The sequence below is a fragment of the Cervus elaphus genome, chromosome X (genome assembly GCF_910594005.1).
Source record: "Cervus elaphus chromosome X, mCerEla1.1, whole genome shotgun sequence".
NCBI lineage: Eukaryota > Metazoa > Chordata > Mammalia > Artiodactyla > Cervidae > Cervus > Cervus elaphus.
The window spans coordinates 121156095-121176755 of NC_057848.1; the positions used below are offsets into that span (position 1 = coordinate 121156095).

The 20661-nt window shown below is 46.0% G+C and overlaps 2 protein-coding genes across 3 annotated transcripts; both read right to left on the bottom strand.

The window, feature by feature from the left end:
• Positions 1–324: 324 nt before the first annotated feature.
• Positions 325–13385, bottom strand: TBC1D25 (TBC1 domain family member 25). The gene is made up of 6 exons (XM_043895429.1): positions 13091–13385; positions 11128–11237; positions 9869–10023; positions 2497–2624; positions 2168–2356; positions 325–1923 (listed from the first exon to the last, which is right to left on the bottom strand). The coding sequence occupies exons 1-6, from the start codon at positions 13208–13210 to the stop codon at positions 562–564; spliced, it is 2064 nt and encodes a 687-aa protein (XP_043751364.1). The 5' UTR covers positions 13211–13385; the 3' UTR covers positions 325–561.
• A 2474-nt stretch (positions 13386–15859) lies between these two features.
• LOC122689213 (EBP cholestenol delta-isomerase) lies at positions 15860–19897 on the bottom strand. Of its 2 annotated transcripts, none has more exons than XM_043895434.1 (5): positions 19746–19897; positions 18418–18729; positions 17028–17064; positions 16776–16906; positions 15860–16154 (listed from the first exon to the last, which is right to left on the bottom strand). In XM_043895434.1, exons 2-5 carry the CDS (start codon positions 18716–18718, stop codon positions 15931–15933), a joined length of 693 nt encoding a protein of 230 aa, XP_043751369.1. In that variant the 5' UTR covers positions 18719–18729; positions 19746–19897; the 3' UTR covers positions 15860–15930. The 2 variants fall into 2 exon arrangements, with proteins under 2 accessions (XP_043751369.1, XP_043751370.1); XM_043895435.1 differs by having other exon boundaries at positions 18418–18777; positions 19745–19853.
• Between the last annotated feature and the right edge of the window lie 764 nt (positions 19898–20661).

Below are 20661 nucleotides of genomic sequence, written 5' to 3' on the forward strand. Positions count from 1 at the left end.
TGCCCTTTCTGAGTCAGGAACTCTCTCCCCCATCCCTCATTCAGGGGACTGTCCTAAAAACGTATATTTACAGACATCATCCAGACCCTCACAGGCAGACAGATGTACCACAAAATACCTTCAGGCCGCCTCAAGTGGTGTTTGACCTGGGCTCACCTTCTAGAATTGATTTATCAGTACCCATTCTCCTGTCACCAGGGAAGTGGGAGCCACCCTTCACTTGAAATGGGCAGTGTTTCAGCTCCAGCAGGTAAAGAGGCCCTGGGGGTTCCATTTACAACAAAAACCAGGGAGAAGGCAGAGAAATACACAGACCACAGTGACTTTTGTGTGTGCAAAGTACAGTTGTTAAAATCAAAACAAGAAAAATGGAGAAAGGAGGCCGTGGCCTCCATGGGGCACTGTCAAAGCAAAGCCCCATACTCTCGGACCTGGGGAGAGAGGGTACTATGCTCCCACAGGTCTAGGGCTGGCAGGCGGGGATGTGGGGTCTCATGTGTAGGCCCTCTTGGCAAAGAATGGAGATCTGATGGGGCTGATGGAGGGCTGAAGGGAGTCTGATCAAGATGGGGCTGTGGCCTCGGCTCCCTCCTCTGAGTCCCACATCTCTGACTGCAGGTAGTCAGCGAAGAGAGCCTTGGCCCGGCGTAGGACGCGCCCCAGGTGGTGTTTTCGCACGAGGCGGTCAAAGTGCATGGCCAGCTCATTGTAATCCAGCCCATTGCGCATGATGTGGTCACGGTGCTCCAGCAGGATGGCGAGGCACAGGAAGAGCATGAATGGGTTCCCTCGGCCAAACTCCTGGGGTGGGGGCAGGCCCAATGGGGGTGGGGGTGGCAAGGACTTCCCAGGGTCTTGTGGGGAGCCCACCTCTGGCATCAAGGGGGATCCAGCAGCCACGTCACCAGCAGGAGAGGCATCCTGGGTAGATGGTGGAGATGAGGAGGATGGGGAATCAGGGTGGGAAGAGGGGGAAAGCAGTGGGTCTGAGGAGTTCAGCAAGGGCTCAGAGAGAGACTTGGAACCAATGAGGGCAGCTGGGTAGGGCAGCTGGATCAGGGGGTCCCTCTTGGGGCCCATTCTACCCCTGAGTTGCTGGAGGTCATCCAGACTGGCTTGCCTCAGAAGACGCCCCCCGCCACCAGGCCCCTGGCTGCTGGTGGTCAAGTGGTCAACAGCATCTTCAAAGGTACCGCCTCCTCCACCGGCGGGCCTCAGCATGTGTCTCTGCCGCATGGGCCGTCCCCGGTGGCCCCCGAAGCCCATGTCCACCACTAGGCTGGGGGGGCCCACGAGCTCTACCTCGTGCTCAGGAGGGTCGGGGGGTAGTGAGCTCCAGGTGACCTCCAGCATGCGCAGAGCATCGTCAAAGGCAAACTCGCGCTTGAGCTCAAGCAGCAGCCAGCGGTAACAGAAAAAGAGGTCATCAGCACCGGCTTCCTGCAGGTACTGGTAGAAGTCAGGGTCCGCGTGTCGCAGCAGCAGCTTGAGGTGAGCAAATTTGGTGGCCATGGCACGACCATCAGGGTGGAAGTTCGCAGCCAGGCGCTTCATGATGCCACAAAAGCAGACGAAGGCGTGGCCCTCATGGTCCATGACAGCAAGGATGGGCGAGGCCAGGTCACTCATGCCCTGGCAGTAGGACACCTGCGGGTGGGTAACGGCATAGGTGGTGAGCAGGTCGTGCAGAGCCCGCAAGTGTGGGCCGTCCTCGGGCCCTGCGTAATAGGGGTGGGCCCGGTCAGTACGCAGCACATCCTTGAGGACTGTGCTGCGGATGAACTCCAGGTCCTCAGGGCTTGCTCGCTGGGCCCACTCGCTCTTGAGCTGCTCATACTCCCGGCTCTTGCGTTTCATGTAGTCCATCCGCTCTCGGCCTGTCAGCCCGTCTGGGTATACATTCAGCAGGTACCGCCACACCACCTGGCCAGGGATGAAAGGGATGAGGCGGCGGGTCTACAGATGAGCTGCCATGCCCTTGTGTGTACCTATCAACACCCAGCCACCCTAGGCCTCTGCTCTTCTTTGGAAAAGCCTGCCTTCCTACAGCTGCATGCACTGGAACACTTCCATACCATCCCCTGAGAGTGTGGCCCAGAGCATGCATCTCTTGAGCTATTCTTGTGTGCGGGCGTGCTGGACCTAATGAGTGATGGAGAAGGCTCACCTTTCGCAGGGAGGGCTCAACACCACCATGATAGATCCGCAGGCGCAATTCCTCGGGGCGGGAGAGCTGGCCCTCATGATTCAGGTAAGTATGAAACTCTGCATCACTCAGGGGTGGCTTGAAGGGCTTGACATCTTCCCCATATGACCAGCTCAGCACCTGCTGGACCTTAGACAAGGTGCGGCCCACCTGTGAAAGGAGGGGTGGAGGGGGGCACTGTTTAGCTGGGTAGGCCAGGGGCAAGTGCCAACCAGTAGGCTTGGAATTGGGGGTGCCAGGGAGGCACTGCCCTCCAATAACAGCTGGGCCCTGGGGCTCCCTGAAAGCACCTGAGAGATGATGGACTGTGTGAAGGGCAGGGCAGCTGTCGTCAGAGATGACCGCTTCTCAGCCAGTAGCACATCGGAGCCAATGACATCCTTGGGGCTGATTATGTCCCAGTCTTCCAGCAGCGGGCCTGGGCACACAGAATGACATGGTATGAGAACCCCAGAGCTCAGGACCAGGTTCCTCTCCCTCTGAAGCCAGGCCACCCACAAGGTAATGAGCCACTTCACTCGCCCTTCCTATGTCATCCTAATCACACAAAAAATAAAACCATGAATAATCTTCTGGTGGAAACAGTCTCACAGAATGGCTGGTAGACTCTAATAGTAATATTTTAACAATATAAAGCAATGTTTATTGAGAGCACTATGTGCCAGGCACCGTGCCAGGGCTTAACATCAATATAAACAATAAGAACACTAGACAACACTTCCATAGGGCTGAGTGACAGGAAGTGTTGTGAGCTCTTTGCAAATGTTAACTCATTTACTATTCATACAGGTAAAAACATCTGCCTGCCAGTGCAAGAGATGCAAGAAAAGTGGGTTGGACCCTTGGGTGGGGAAGATTCCCTGGAGAAGAAAATGGCAACCCACTCCAGTATTCTTCCTGGAGAAAGAATTCCATGGACAGAGGAGCCAGGTAGACTACAGTCCATGGGATTGCAGAGATGGACACAACTGAAACAACTGTGTATGAAGTACATACATACATGCACTCTCTAAATTGAGCACTATTATTATCACCAATCTTTCTAAGAGGAAACAGGCACAGACAGGATTAGTATTAATAGTTGCCTAAGGTCGCATAGCGAGTGGGTGAAAGAACTGAAATTTGAAAGTCAGGCCCAAAGCTCAAGAACCCAAACCCTGAATCTTACCTTCCCACTAGTCCTCCTTCCACAATTGGTATAGACTACCATTACTCTCACCTTACAGACCATGACAAAAAGGTTGGAAAAATTAGTAAGTGGCCAAGGACATGGTAGGGCTAGGATCTTTATCTCATTCACCTTACTCCAGGGCCTGGGTAAATTTTAGCAAAAGTATCTGTGGAGCAGGTACGTCATGCATGTTACACAGAAGAGACTTAATGCTTAATTTTATCCAATTCTGGTCCTTGTTCTCTCCCTTCTCTCTCTTCTTTACTCCCCCTTGCATCTTTTCTGCCCACCTCAAATGTCATGTGGCTTGAAGCATCAATGGCCACTTGAGTAAGTTTGAGAGACTCAAGAGATGTCCACCCTGGCACCACAGAACTGCTAAGCTGACAACAGCAAAGAGCAGTGGCTTTCCAACTCTATTATATGAAACAAATCAACTGGGATTTGTTCAAGCCACTGTCATTTGCAGGCAAATGCCATCCCTAAGCAACATTTCCATGAAGTCCACTGTACTTTCTCCCACAGAGCTGAGGGGGAAGCAAACCCTGAGCCACAAGTTACTGCCTCTCCCTGGATGTCCCACTGGGCACTGCAAACCTAATGGGTCCACAAGGGGAGCCCAAGATCCATTCAAGACATGACCTGCTCCTCAAGTCTGAACAGTGTCTCTGTCTCTTCAATTGCTTAAGCCCCAAACCTGAACAAACATCTCTCAACTCCCAGGGCCTAACTGTTGCCAAGACCCATGGCTTCTGCATGCAGAACCTACTTCAATTCCACTTCTTCTCTCAGCTCATACCACGCCTCTCATCCAACCAGTCCTTGCTTCCCCTTTGCCCCTCCTTCTCCACTCTCTCCCAACAGATGCCAGAATGGTATTTCTAAAACATGAAAACACTTAAAATGAAGAAGATCACACTACTCAACAGGTAAAATGAAGAAGGTCACACCAGTAGTCTGAAAGACCAAAGAGAAAAACCCTTTTCAAGGCACAGAGCTAAAGCTTAATGATGAGAGGAAAGCAGAGAGACCTGAAGGGTGAGTCCAGGAGACCTGAGAGGCAAAAAGTAGGAAATGCAGGAGGAGAAAAGAGGTCAGGCAGAGACAGAATTACCAAGATATGAAGGAAAGTGTCCCTGAGATGAAGAAGTGGATTGGCAAGTCTCAGATAGGATCAATCAATGAATAGCATAGACCATGGGCCTCTCCCAACTCTTATTAATCTGCTAGCAAAATGCCCACATTCTAAGAATGAAGACAAACTCTTGCCAGCTTCCAAAGATAAAGAACAGGCTGCTTACAACTGGAAGAAGGTCAGACTGCCAAAGGGCTTCTGTTCCACAACTCTGAAAGCAAGATAGCGACTTTCAGTATCCACAGAGCACTGACATGACAGGCCTGAGATCCAAGGGCCCCCATCCAGCCACGTCAGTACATATCCACCACAACCAAAGAAAGAAGTTTCTGATTATTAGCATATATGTTACCCAAGCACTAAAGAGGAATTAAAGAGCCTCTAGATGAAGGTGAAAGAGGAGAGTGAAAAAGCTGGCTTAAAATTCAACATTCAAAAAACTAAGATCATGGCATCTGGTCCCATCACTTCATGACAAATAGATGGGGAAACAATTGAAACAGTGACAGACTATTTTCTTGGGGTCCAAAATCACTACAGATGGTGACTGCAGCCACAAAATTAAAAGATGCTTGCTCCTTGGAAGAAAAGTTATGATAAACCTAGACAGTGTATTAAAAAGCAGAGACATCACTTTGTTGACAAAGGTCTGCTGTATAATCAAAGCTATGGTTCTCCCAGTAGTCATGTACAGATGTGAGAGTTGAACCATAAAGAAGGCTGAGTGCCAAAGAATTGCTGCTTTGTCTCTGGTGCTGGAGAAGACTCGCGAGTCCCTCGGACAACAAGGAGATCAAACCAGTCAATCCTAAAGGAAATCAACCCTGAATATTCAGTGGAAGGACTGACACTGAAGCTGAAGCTCTAATACTTTGGCCACCTGATGCAAAGAGCTGACTCACTTGAAAAGAGCCTGATTGAGGGCAGGAAGAGAAGGGGGCGACAGAGGATGAGATGGCTGGATCACATCATTGACTCAATGGACTGAGTCTGAGCAAACTCCGGGAGATAGTGAAGGTCAGGGAAGCCTGGCATGCTGCAGTCCATGGGGTCGCAAAGAGTCGGACACGATTGAGCAACCGAACAACAACCACCCATGCACCTTACCGGAAGGGAACAAAGAAGTTGTCTAAGAAATGACTGTGAATGACTACAAGGGCTCAAAGTGGGTGGAGGAAGGCAAAAGGGAAGGTACATGGTGCCAAGCCACAAGTTTTTAATATTAATATATAGTTAGACATAAAATGACAGACTGTCATTGGGAGTGTAATATTGTTACATTAGAATTCCTGAAACATAAGCGACTAACTCTAAAGAAAAGATAATGACAACCTAGAATTGAAAAAGAAAAAAACAATATTGCCTAAGCAAAGCCCAGAAGTTAAGGGTTAGGGACCAGAAGAATGAGAATGAAAAGTGTTCCAAAGCTTCTGTTTCAAGGGCTAGGGTGAGTGGGGGTGGGGGAGACTGGAGGGGAAAAGTGGTCAAAAGATTTCACTGTCAATTGTGTAAAAAAGCATAAATCCAGCTATGGAGTTTTTGTGAGAGACACAGTAAAACTAGGTGACAAAGAAAGGTTAAAAATTGAAGAAATCTGAAGGTATACCTGGCAAACACAGAGAGCAAGAGCAGCTATGTGAATGTCAGGAAAAGCACTGCTCAAGACCAAAACATGACAAGAAAGAGAGACATTCCATGTTGATTTTTTAAAAAGAAAGAACCCATTAATAAAATGGACAAAGGATTTCCACAAGCACAAATTCATCTAGTGGCAAAACTGGATCTGAACTGATATCAGACTATATCTAGTCTTTATGTAACCCAGTAAGTATGAATATACACACATTTCCCTGAAGAAACATTCAAGTTTCATTGTAGGGTGCTGTCTCAGGCCCTGCTTGCAGTATTACACAATATGTGCTACAGGTACTACACCTCCTTATGATAAAATTGTCAAATCTCCCAAATGCTAAGTTATATATTCTGCCAATCAGCAATGTAATAGGTTTTTTTCTGAAACCGGGTAAAATTATTTTAATGTTTCTATGAAAGGATTCACATTTAAGAATAGTTAAGAAAAAAAAGAGTCCCCCCCCCCAAATTGTGGGAGGAATGCAATGCTTGTCTTGGTAGAATATAATATAGAAAGCCCAGAAATAAATCCAAGTACATGTACTCTGGTCTGGGAAGATTCCACATGTCACAGGGCAACTAAGCCTGTGGGCCACAACTACTGAGTCTGGGCACCACAACAAAAGATCCTCTATGATGCAACCAAGACCTGATGCAGCCAAATAAATAAAAATAAATAAAAAAAAAACTAGGTCCACTAATCACAATGTTGACTGAGTAGACATTTATATGTAAAAGAAAATAATAAGTGTGTTAGAAGAAAATATAGGAGAATATTTGTATAAAATAGAAGAATATAAGCATGTGGATGGGGAAGATGTTCTAAAGAGGAGAAATTCAGAAATCATACAGAAAAAGATATATGTACAAGACTGCATGCAAACAGTTTTTGATAGGACCAAAAGAGCACCACAAACAAGGCCATAAAACAAAAAGATAAGCTTGAGGAAAAAAATCTGCAATACATATGACAGAAAGGGAATTCATATCACGAATGCACAGATTGATTCCGTCTAGGCTTGGGAATTTTCCAACTGAAGAGGTGACAGAAACTGAGTTCTTCCCAGAAAGAAGGACTGGGCCATCTAAGTGATCACAACATGCCTGTTGCTTTCACATTCATGAACACAATCCCAAGAATTCCATTAATATTTATAACAGTTCCATCAATTGGACACTTACCTATTAATGTATAGTATGATTTATGTTAAACACATACCATTTGTGTACATATACAAATACAAATATACTTACATCTGTCTATATGTGGATTAATGTGTGTGTGTGTGTGTGTGTGTGTGTGAATAAAGGACCTGTGAGATTACACATCAAACTGATCAAAGTAGTTCCGGCAGGGCAAAAAGATAGGTCTGTATTACTTCAGTCATGTCTTTGTGACCTGATGGACCATAGCCCACCAGGCTCCTCTATCCATGGGAATCTCCAGGCAGGAATACTGGAGTGGGTTGCCATGCCCTCCTCCAGGGGATCTTCCCAACCCAGGGATCGAACTCATGCCTCTTATGTCTCCTGCATTGGCAGGAGGGTTCTTTACCACTAGGGCCACCTGTGAAGCCTAAGGAAGGGGATCAAGATTAGGCACAGTGATTCCAAGAGAGAGACTTCATCATTATTTCTAATATGGACAATGTATTTACTGGATAATTAAAGATTAGTTTCATTAAGGAATTTCCCTGGCAGTCCAGTGGTTAGGACTCCAAGATTTCACTGCTAAGGCCTGGGTTCAATCCCTGGTCAGGGAACTAAGATCCTGCAAACTGTGGTATGGAAAAAAAAACAACTCCAGTCAAATTCCCATCAGTATCTTAATGAAATGATAAGCTAATTCTATTAAATGAAAAGAACAGTAAGTGCACAGGAATATTCAGGAATAATTTTAAAAAGGAAAACATATATCAAAACTATGTGATTAAAACAACATGGAACTGGCTTAGGATTTAACAAAGAGATCAATGTAAGAGAATTAGGAATTCGAAAACAAACTCGTGTATTTGCAGGAGTTTTGCAAATAAGACAATGGTACAAATAGAATGGAAATAACGGGAAAGTTGATTCTATTTATAAAGGTAACTTTTAAATGTCCTTTTGACAAACTACTGGGTGTCTATCTCGGTGTAATTTGCATTCCTCTCAGTTTGTGTGTAGTTGGGGTTTTCTTCACATGCTTATTGGCAGAGCAGATTTTATTTTTTTTACTGAAATAGTGCTCCTGTGTCTATTTTATACGTAAGGAAATGGAGGCTTGGGGAATTAGCTAAGTGACTGACACAGAGTAGCACACTGGGCTGCTTGTGCAGAGGTTCCTGTGTCTCTGGCTACCAGTCTTTTTCCATTTGTCTCTCTGCCTGTCTCAGTCACTGTCTTTCCCTCTGACTCTTGTTTGTCTCTCTCTCTCTCTGATTCTCTTTTTCTCTAATCTCTTTTTTTAAATAAGCCCCATATTTTATAGTCAAATGTTTAAGAGCAAATGTTTTGAAAGTTCAGCCACCACCTGCTTTCAAATCACGCTCCTTCACTGACTGTCTCTGTGACAGGGACAGGTCCTGTCCCCTCTCTGAGCCTCAGTTTCCTCATCTGTAACATGGGGATAACGGTCATCCCTACTCTGTAGGATTGTTTTGACAATTCAGTGAATAAATACTATGTGTGTACAATGGCCTCAAGTGTTTGACACATGTTAGTTATTTTATGTTATTATGACATCAGTAAAATGCCTATTCAGGCATCTCAAATAGGCACTGTGAATTTCCTGAGACTGGAAACCATATCTTCTACTCTACAACTTTTTACTTTAAAAAAAAATTTCAAATCTATGACAAAGTTAAAAAGATGAATACATTGACCATCCATACATCTTTCATCTACTCCCCTAACTGTTCACATTTTTTGCTGCATTTGCTTCATCTCATTATCTCCATATATATATATATATATATATATATGTATATATATACATACATTTATTATTTTGCCAAGTTATTTGCAGATATCATAACACCTTACCCCTTAATACTTGTGTTTTTCCCAAGAACAAGGATATTTTCCTTCAATAACCATGATACCATAACCATACCCTGGAAATTTTACACTGACACTATTATTATCTAATGTATGCTTCATAATCAAATTTTCAGGACCATGTCTTAATTTATCTGTGGGCTCCCTGGGACCAGTACAGTCAAAACAAATATGACTACAGGGGAACAAATATGAGAAGACTGAAAGTGGCTGAGAGATCAAAGGAACAAATCAATGAAAATGAGTACAGGATGAGTGAATGAATAAATACAATTACCATGACTATAATCAGCATTATTATATTTATGATATTATAACTGAAACATATAATACTATAGCTCTATTGTTATACTGCATTCTGTAATTATCACTAGATTATATGCTATAATAAATATGATAATTATTGTCATTAGAGCTAATACTTTTTGAGCATTCACTAGGCAGCCATGTACCTTTTCAGGCATTTTTACATGAATTTCCCTGTTTAATCTTCATGATGGCCCTAAGATACCATATCTCTACTTTATTGATAAAGAAATTGAGGGCCAGTGGCCAAGCCAGGATTTGGACCTAGGATTCCTTGCTCCTTAGCTCACTGTGAAGGAATGTGTTGTGAGGAGTGGAGTAATCCTATGGGGAAAGGGGGGTATCACAGGGCAGTGCCCCCAGAGCACCGGGTACTCACTGTCCTCAGTGGGCCGGATATCTACACGAAGGTGCAGGTAAGGTTTGGAGGCAGTGGCGAAGGCTGTGCTGAGGTCCCAGTCAGACAAGAGTGAGAGGTAAGCTTCCTGCCCCAGCCGATCTCGGCCCAGGTAGCTGATACCAAAGTTCTTCTTCCTGGACAGAGGAAACACGGCAGCTTTCAGGGCCCCTGTGCCTGGGAAGCCTCAGGGACCATTTCCAAAAGAAGCCTGGGAAGTTTGTTTCACAAACGCAGAAACAGATGCACATCTGCTTGTATCTGGAGAACACACTAAACTGGTACTGGGGTCTCCTCTAGGGAGGGTAACCGAGTAGTTGAGGGATGGAAGTGGGAAGAAAGTAGCCTTGTGCATAAAAAATAAAGCAAGCTGTATGGTTGTTATTTTCCACAACAGAAAATGTTTATGTAAAAAAGTCAAATAACAACTAACAACTTGTTCCTTAGGTACACCAGTGCAACTCTATGCAAAGCATGTTGTGTGATAACTACTGTCACCATGAACGTGTTTAGTCACTCAGTTGTGTTCAACTCTTTGTGACCCCAGGGACTATAGTCTGACAGGCTCCTCTGTCCATATAATTTTCCAGGTGAGAATACTGGAGTGGGTTGCCATTTCCTTCTCCAGGGGAATCTTTCCAACCCAGGAATCAAATCCTCATTTCCTGTGTCCCCTGCATTGCAGGTGGATTCTTTACCTGCTGAGCCATTGCCAGAACCAACTGTCACCATGGAAACCCCCCCTAAATACCCATCATTTTTGTACCCTTTGAGTTTGTTACCATGTGCATATATTCCTCCAAAATAACAATGATACCAAAATAACCATCACATTTGCCCCCAGGAGACACTATCTTTCATCTATCAGGTTGGCAAATTTTCTAATGTTTTTTAGTAACTAGTGTTTGTGAGGGTGTGAGGAAAACAGAAATTTTATGGGCTGCTGCTGAGATGGTAAATTGGTAACACCTACCTGGAGAACATTTTGGAAACATCTGTTGAAACTTTAAGAAGTATACACCCTTTAATTCAGCAATATCACTGCTAGGAATTTATCCTATGACTAGATTTTCCAAAACATTTCCAAGATATGCATGTGGCTATTTGTTTACTGTGGGACTATTTATACTAATAATAACAAAACAAACAACCCTCCCTACCAAACAACAACAATAAAAATGCCAAACAACTGCTGTCAAGGTGGGTGGCCCACTGGTTTTGCCCCACACCCCATTACTCACCCATTCAAGTCAAAGGCTCGGATGAGGATGTGTTGTAACACATCGAGCGAAGTGATTTGGGGGTCCACAGCAAAAGAGCGAAACTCAAGTGGCAAGAAGCTCTCACATTTCTGTGGAGAGAAGACATGGGGTAGGCCATCAGGGGTCACATCACACACTGACATGGATGATATGGCAGAAGGTAAGGGTAGAGATGTGGCAGGGGCCAGATCAAGGCAGGGGTTCTGGGCCATGGAGAGAACTGGGACCCATAAAATCTCCAGCCCATAAAATTTCTCTGAGTGAGGGGGGAGGCTTGGGAGGGTTCGAGTAGAGGAGGGATGTGGTTTGATTCAGGATTTAACAGGACCCTTCTGGCTGCTCTATGAACAGTCTGTGGGGGACAAAGGAGAAAGCAGTGGTCCAGTGAGGAGGAGGCTACTGCAATAGTCCAGGTACCCAATCCTTCTTCTACATCCCCTCAAGGATGGTTGCCAAGACCACCATGAGCAATCTTTTGTTGTTCAGTCGCTCAGTTGTGTTCGACTCTTTGTGACCCCATGGACTGCAGCATGCCAGGCTTCCCTGTCCTTCACTATCTCCCGGAGTTTGCTCAAACTCACGTCCATTGAGTTCGTGACGCCATCCAACCACCTCATCCTTGGATGCCCCCTTCTTCTCCTGCCCTCAATCTCCCCCAGCATCAGGGTCTTTCCCAATGAGCCTTGAGAACCCCATGAACAGTATGAAAAGGCAAAAAGACATGTCCAGCCTGGCCCTTATTAAACCGGTCTTCCACGCTGCAACCAAATCTAGCATGTCTATCTACAACACTCTCTTGCTTAAATCTCTTCAAAAGGAACCCCAGGATTCCCAAAGGGAGCTTTTTGGAACTTTACACTCTGGTACTACCAAACTCCCAGAAGTTACTCTGAACACATTCGGGCTCCAGGCCTGTGCTTGTGGACATCCCCCAGTCTGGAAGGTCCTTGCCACTCTTTAACTGGCTCACTCACAACTTAAGCATCTTCTCTTCTTTGAACACCCAAACGTCTACCTTTGAGTTTGCTCTATTACACTGAAGTGATCTGTTTACTTCTCTCGAGAATCTAACCTCTTATCACCACCAGTGCCACCACCCTAGTCTGAGCCAGTAACCACTTGCTGGAACTACTGCAACAGCTTTCTTACTCAAGAATAGAATACATGTCAAAGGCCCTTCACAATCTGCCCCTCTCTGACCTCTCCCATCCACCCCCTACCACTATTCTCCTCACTCTCTGGGCTCCAGCAATATGGAAACCTAAGGGAACATGCCAAGCTCATCCCCACCTCCCAGCTTTTGCCCTTGCTGTTCTCTCGGTCTAAAACACTCTTCCCCCCATGATATGCACACTGGTGACTCCTTTTTATTTGAGTCTCTGTTCCCTCAATACCTTTCTGGATATTTCCCTGCACGACCTTGGCTAAAGCAACTCCCTAGTTCGGAATCTTTTTCGTTATCTCCCCATGACATTCACCAGTGTCTGAAGCATTTCCTTTATTTAGCTGTTTCTCTCCCCGACGAGTGTGTCTGCTCATCCAGTGTGGGGATTTACACAAAAGTGCACTCTCAACACAATGTTAAACCGATGTCAGCGCCTCCTTTTCAGACAGCAACAACCTCCCTCATTTCTCAGGGCTCCACTCCATTAAGTTCCCTCCTCCAACCCTATAGCCCCTCCTCTCTACCCACAATCTCCTCCTATCTATTCCAGAGGGCCCTACCCTTCAATTTGCAATCCCCACGCCCCACCCTCTGCCCCCGCATTCCCAGGTCCAGCCTTCCCCCAGCCCCCACCCAAACCACCAATATTCTGCCCTCAAGCCTCTCCCCTCACGTAACACCCCAATTCTCAAGTCCCGCCCTCCATCCTAGGACAGCCACCACCTTCCCCTCTCCCGGGAGCTCCGGGCGGGCTGAACGACCGGCCACCAGCCTCACCTTGACTCGGACCCGCACCACCTCTCGCTCCTCCTCCTCAGCTGCCGCCGCCTGGGCTCCCCCACCAGGCGGGGGCGCTCCGGAGCCAGCCAAGTCCGAGGACCCAGAGGCCGTCGCCATCCTGCCGCCACCCACCTAGGGGTGACAGTTGACCGTTGCCCCCTACCCTTGTGCGCACGCCAGAATGCGGGAGCCCGCGGCCCCACCTTGTGCCCTGGCGCAGGCGCAGAGGGCGCCACGCGACCCTACCCACCCCCCGCTTGGCACAGGGAGGCGGTCACCTCTGCGCTTGCGCAGTGTGCTGTTGCCAAGAGCCCCGCCCCCCAAAGCCGAGCATTTTGCGTCACTTTAGCCAGTGTGCAGGCGCTTACTGAGGCCCCGCCTCCCTCGTCCTTGATTTGGTCACTTTGCTTCCGGATTCACCTAGGTGTGTGTTAACGCGGCGACCTATTGGGGCGAGAAAAGTGGGCGGGGAAAGGAAGCTGCTGCGCGATAACGTCAACGCCCCACGTCTGCCCCAAGTCGCCTTGTGTCTCTGCTTAGAGATGACGTCATCTATTTAAAATCATTTCAAACGAATCTACTGAATGGAAGAATAATCCTTTTCCCACAATCTTAAAAAATAGCTTACACGTTATGAAAATTCACGGACCTGTACATTTAGACTTTTGCTGTTTCTGCCTGCATGTTATACTTTAATAAATAATTTACCCATAAAAGCCGTTTGTATGCTCTGTGGACAAGTTTGCCTCTGTTTTTATTGAATCTTTACAACACGTTGAAGTCAGTCCTGTTATTAAACAGTGTGTGCCCATACTGGACATATTTTAGACTCCTTTGAGAAAGTTTATGTACCACAAAATGCAAAAAGCCATTCTCATTTTACTGTACAACGTCTCTATGGTTTGGACAAAATACATGCTGCTCTTAAAAATGTAATTTGTAACCAAGGAGTCCTGTAAGGTACCTGGACTTCAGCTGTTGTTGCAGTATTGTAGGATGTACCTTTAATGTTACCTTTTAAGAGAAGTCTCCTTTTCTAAAACACTTCTTGTGGCACTGCCAGGTTTTCTGATGGAAACAAGGAGTTTGAAAGTTGCTTTTCATTAAAATTATCACAGAGTGGAATGAGCAAAACATTAGCCTAGAACTTGGAATTTATCCTGAGGGCCCTGGAGCACAGGCTTATGATGTGTTCAGATGCCCCTGTCTTGGTTGTGGCGAAACCTCTGGAAGGAAATATACTGGAAGCAAGAAGAGCAAAAAAGAGGTCCTTGCCATAGTGCAGGGGAGAATTTTCTCTTTCATTTGTTCATTCTTCCATTCAACAAAGTGTATACCAGATAGTGTAAATATATTAATTCACCTAATCTGCATAAAAATCCTGAGGTAGGTACTATCATTATCAGCATTTTACATATGAAAGCACTGAATGAAGGCCATGGGAAAACATGCTCAAGATCAAAGAGATAGTAAATAGGACAGAGAGAAGAGAGTGCAATGGACAGAAGGTGGGGTGGTGCCTGCTGTGCTTGAGGGAGAGCCTTAAGTAAACAATGAGGTAAGTGATGGATCTGAGGTGAGAAATTAATGCAGGGCTTTGGGTTAACAGTGAGGCACTTCTCAAAAAGTGACACTGTAGGCTCAAGCAGAACCAAGATTTAAACTGAAGTCCTGCCCTGCACAGGTCACCTGGAGCCCATCTACAGGTATCTGCAGTTTAATATGGCCACCTCCACAAAATTCCTCAAGTACCGATTTGTTTTATGACTGAAGGTCTTTGAGGTTAAAGACAGAGACTGCTGGATAAGCAATAGGGGTCTGTAGGGTGAGGGGTATCTGTGGATACATGATAAGTGGTCTGTGGGGTGAGTGAAGGGATGTCTGTGGGATGAGTGATAGGATATGGTGTAAGTGATGAAAGATCTGTGGGGTAATTGGGGATCTATAGGGTGAGTGATGGGGAATGTAAGGTAAATAAGATTCTTCAAAATCATTATGGGGAGTTTACAGAGTGAGTGATTGAGGGATCTATGGTGAGTGATAAGAGACCTATGGGGTAAATGATAGGGCATTTTGTAGAAGAGTGATAAGGTCTGTGCAACACATGATGGGGGATCTATGAATGAGTCATAGAGTTGTACGTGATGGAAGGTCTCTTGGGGCAAGTGATGGGGTCTGTGGTGTGATGGAGGTCTGTGAAGTGAATGATTCTCTCCGTCAATGGAGCAAATGAAAGGCTGTTTGTGGGGAGAGTGATGGGTATCTTAGGAGTTAATGATGGAGTATGTGGGGTAGTGGAGTGACTTTTGTGGGGGTCTCTGGTGTGAGCGATGGGAATCTTTAAGGTAGTGATGGGGTTCTTTGGAGTGAGTAATAGGGGATATATGGAGTTAGTAATGGGGTATTTGTGGGATACCTGATCAGGAGATAAGAGGCTGAGTAAACCGAAGAACTTGGATTTGGAAAATTCTCAGCCTGACCATATTTCAAAACAAGAAAGGGTATATTCTGGAGAGAATGCCAAGGGTGTGGATGGACGATCATGCCTTAAAAGACTTTACAGATGTGATTCATGGATCTAATTAACCATCAGGGGAATCTGTAGGGTTAGTGATGGAAAGTTGTGAGGTCATAGGTTCGAGGTCTATGGGATGATGATGCTGGTCTATGGCTGAAAGGATGGTGGTCTGTGGAATGAGTGCTGGAAGGATCTATAGTGTCAGTCATGGGGCATCTCTGGGGTTAATAATTAAAGATCTCTCAGTATAGGGTCAAGATCTTTATTTCCTGATTAAGAGTTCCTCAATAGCCGGTGTTTAAGCCTAGTTCATCACTCTTTAGTTCTGCTTGCTCTTGGCTTTTGGGGCTTTGGCATCCAGTATGCTCTGGGCATGAGCAAGTTGCTTTATAGAATCCAGTATGAGGAGTCCGGGCAGCACCAGCCACAGGGCGTTCAAGAAGACAAAGTAAAACCAGAAGTAGAGCGGGTGGCCCAGCTCTCCGTGCTGGAATCCATCACGGTACTCTGTCAGGAAATAGAGCACATCTCCATATACCTGACCTGTGGGAGGTAGAAGGAGAAGAAAACTCTGTAAGGAGGAGGAACAATTCCAAGCCATTTTCCAAGTTATTAGAGCTCAGAATTCCCAAATTCAGAGACATAAAAGTTCTGAAATCACATGACTGAAGATTTGAGAAATCAGAAATGTGAGAATTCCAGAAATCAGAAGCTGAGACTTTCTGAACTCAAGAGAGTTCATGTCTCCGGAATTTAAGCTCAAAATCCTTTCATTCAAGACAGCTCAGGATTCTAGGACTAAAGAGAACTCACATTTCCAGAAAGCTAACAACATAAGAACATAACAGGACTGAATTTCAGATGAAGGAATCTCAGAATCTTGATTCAGAAGAATGCAGGGGTTTCCCACCATCATGGGCCACCTCATGTAACTGTAACCCTCATGAGAGACTTTGTGATGGAGTGGGAGGAGAAATGAACTCTCCTGGATTGAGAACACAGGCCTGGAGGGGCATGGCTGTTCCAAAACCTCAGGGAGTTTGTCATTCAGTCTGACTCAGCCCTGGATGGGCACAATTGAGAAGTCCCACCCGCAGGAATGCCCCCCATGTCTGTAGATCCCCCATCAAGCCCTCAAGCACCCATTGTGGGCCTTTTCCTCACCCACAGAGACCACAAGCTGTAGGACAAAGCGGAGGGGTTGCTGGCGGAGAAAAGCGATCACCACCCACAGGCTGAGTGGTCCCCACAGGTAAGCCGTGATGGTCTCCATGCATATCATGAAGTTATCATCCCTGCAAGAGAAAGGATGGAGGGGGCACTGGCATAACTGTGCTCTACCTACAAGGCACCCCTTAATGCTCCCTGACTTACCTCCCCCCAAAACAATGCAGGTCTCCCTTGACAAACACTTACAGGATGTATCGGCTGTCTCCCTTGGCATACTCTTTCCCTGAAGAAGACAAGAAACTTATATGAAGAACATCAGCAGGAAAAGGAAGTCAGACTTGTGAGAGCCGAGGGCTCATGTAAGAAGGCAGGCTTTATAACCTCCCCATGCCTCAGTTTCCTCATCTGTGAAATGGGGCAGCTGTTTTTATATGTATACAAGATAATGTGTGCAAACCTGACACAGAACATTAAGTGTTGCTGTGATTGTCTTGTATTCAATAAATGTTTGTGGAATAAAACCAGGCAGGTGTAAATGATGGAGTGAGGAAAGTAGCCAATGAGAGAAAGAGAGAGAGCTCGAAGGTGAACAGATAAGTAAATGAAAGAGTAAGCAGAGATCACTAAGGAAAAGATAGATTACCCAATATAAAAATAGACAGGAGACTGAAATAGGTTTTTCACAAAACAGGATTCTAAATGGTCAATAAACACATGAAAGGTACTTATTAATCACTAAGGGAAAGCAAATTAAAACCATAATGAGATATCACTCACATCCACTCGAAGGACTAAAATTTAATAAACACCCGGTCATATCAAGTATTGATGAGGATGTGGAAAAACTAACTCTAATATACTGCTGGTGGGAATATAAAATGGTGCAGCCATTCTTGAAAAGTTTGGCAGTTTTTCATAACATTAAACACACATCTACCACAGGACCCAGATATTCTACTCCTCCACATCTACCCAAGAGAAATGAAAGCAGATCTCCACACAGAGACTTGCAGAAGAATGTTCTAGCAGATTTATTCATGAGGCCAAAAAGGAATACTGTTCGTAACAGCAAAAGATTAGGGGAAATACCTATTAATACTGGAAAAGTCAAATAATTCTGTAACATTTATGCTTTCAAACTCTTCATAAACTTATGATGAGTGTCCTCATCAAAAAAAAGCAAAGTTCAGAAGCAAAGTTCATTTTAAAAAAAGCATGCTACCATTTATACAAAAGGAAACATTAAAATGATGATGATGATGATAATAAAGTTATATGGCATGTATTGTCTGCCAAACATTGTTCTAAGTGTCTTACATGTATTTGGGTATGACTATTATCCCTCTTCTACAGTTGAGCAAACTGAGGCTTATGTGTGTAATTTATGTGTAAAACCCTGAAAAGAAACATAAGCAATTATTTGGGGAAACTTGGAGGATAGAAGGTAGATTTTTACTGCATACCTCTAAATGGCTTCATTTTGGACCCATGTGAATATACATGCAACAAAAGTTAAATAAATTTTAAAAATTTATTTTAAACAAATGGAATAAGAGTTGGTGGGTAGGTAAACATCTAAGCCAATCCCTGCCCAGGAAATTCCCTTCCACAGCATATTGAAGAACCCAGGACTCACAGAGTTGAGATAAGATGGCTTGGTCTCCGAGAAGGTCCGCGTGGTAGAGGCTGAACCAGCCCTCAATCACCAAGTGAATGAACCCACATACTGCAAACCAGCACAGGGACAGTCTCCGCCAAGTCCCAAGTGGGACGACCGCAGCACGCCCTGACAATAGCCATGTGGTCACAACTAAGACTCCAGAGATGGAGAAGAGGCCAGCCAGGATATGCCAGGTGGGGCAGTCATTAGGCACAAAGTTGTCTAGTCTCAGGTGCTGAGGCCAGTAGGGGTGCGTGGGGCTGGCGTTGGTGGTCATGTCTTTGTAGGCTGATGGTGGGTGTGTGGATATGTAGAAAAGAGAATTAAAAAAAAAAAACCTGAACAAATACAAAGGCATAGAATGAGATCATAAAATCATATCCAAATAGTTTATTATGACAAGAAATGTAAGTGGGCTCAATTAACCGATTAAGACTGACTCAACTAAAAAAATCTAATTATATACTATTTTAAAAACATGAACATAAGGCCACAGAAAAACTGAAAGCTTGTTCCTGCCCTCTGGGAGCCATATAAGGTAGACACAGGAACCAGAACAGGTCCCAGCTCTCATTGATCTCATTGGGTAAGACAGGAACCAGGCCTAGTCTCTGCTCTCATTGGTCACAGTCTGGTGGTCAGACACAAGAATCAGACTAGGTCCCAGCCCTCATTGGTCATGCTCTGGTGAAGGAGACACAGTAACCAGGCCTGATCCCTGCCCTCAGGGGTTACAGTCCGCTGGGGGAGACACAGGAGCCAGGCCCGGTGCCATGCCTCACAGGTCTGCTAGGGGAGATTTGCAGGAGTCACTGTCTTGCATCCTGCAACGTAAAGCTATTACCCTCCCCGTAGTCCTGGAAACTGCAGGACAGACAAAAAAGATGACTAATCAGAACTACACCTTCAGGTTCAGTGTATGGGATTATCCGACCCCTCCCGAAATTGCTCACCCTGCAGCCAACCCGCAAGAAAGAGGAAAGTGGAGGGCAGGGGCCTTGCGCCGGGAGCTAAAGAGGAGCCAAAGAGCTAAAGGGAGCTAAAGAGGAGGGACAAATACAGAGACCACCAATTCGAACTAGAACCCTCTGGTTCAGCTGCCCGACGAGAAGGCAGATCTTTTGCAGTCCCGACAACCGCGCAGTAGCCGACCGCCCTGCGCAGGCGCGTGGGGGTGGTGAGGGTGGCAAAGCGGCGGGAGAAGTGGGGGCGGGGGAAGGGTCTCGCGCAGGCGCGCCGAGGGCTGGCCATTTAGCAATTGCGAGCTAAGGGATGGAAAGGCAGTTCAGGCGGAGGGCACTCACTCAACAGCGCGTTTGCAGCGGCCTCTCCCACAGGTTCCCGGGTCTCACTAAGATCGGTCGCCGGCTCCGAAATATCAATACTTCAAATCCAACCCCTCACAGGTTCCGCCTTATGGAACTGGCCAATGGAGGAGCTGGAAAGGAGGCCAGTGCTGCTCTCAACCAATAGTTATTGTCTGTGTGCCGCCGACCCCGCCCTCACGCGTGGTACCATTTTTGCTGCGGAGAAGCCACGGTTGGTGGGCGTTTTCAGCCAGAAGCCAATCTGTGGCAAGACTTGGCTTCAGTTTCCCTAACCCCTTATCCATCCCATCAGAAATCGGGTGTTTACCTGCTGTTGAATCAGCATTGCGTTGCCCTCATTTGTAAAAGCAGAGCAACCAAAACTTTCCCCAGATCAACCTTCAATCCTAACCCCCCAAATGGGCAAGGAAACAATACAAATAAGTCCTGGTGGCTCAGCAGTAAAGCATCCACCTGCAATGCAGGAGACGCGGGTTTGATCCCTGGGTCGGGAAGATCCCCTGGAGAAGGGAATGACAATCCACTCCAGTATTCTTGCCTGGGAAATCCCATGGACAGAGGAACCTGCGGTCCATGGGGTTGCAGAGAGTTGGACACGACTAACAGACAGATCAAATCTTACTGCTGCCTCCGCCTCTCCCTCAGGCCATCGCCATCCTGACTTCAAGTTAAAAGAACCAATCAAAACCCAAGCCCCTCAGCCTTGCTGACCAACTGACACGGAGGCCCTCAAATCCCCTGTGCCAACACTTAAGAGTGAATTGAAACTCTATAACCCTAACCCAGTGGGCACCCAGACTATTCAGTCAGTCTCCAGACCCAACCCAGGCCTTCTATCCAATTAGAATCCACACCCCTCAGTCCTAAGGACCAATAGGCATCAACTCTTCAT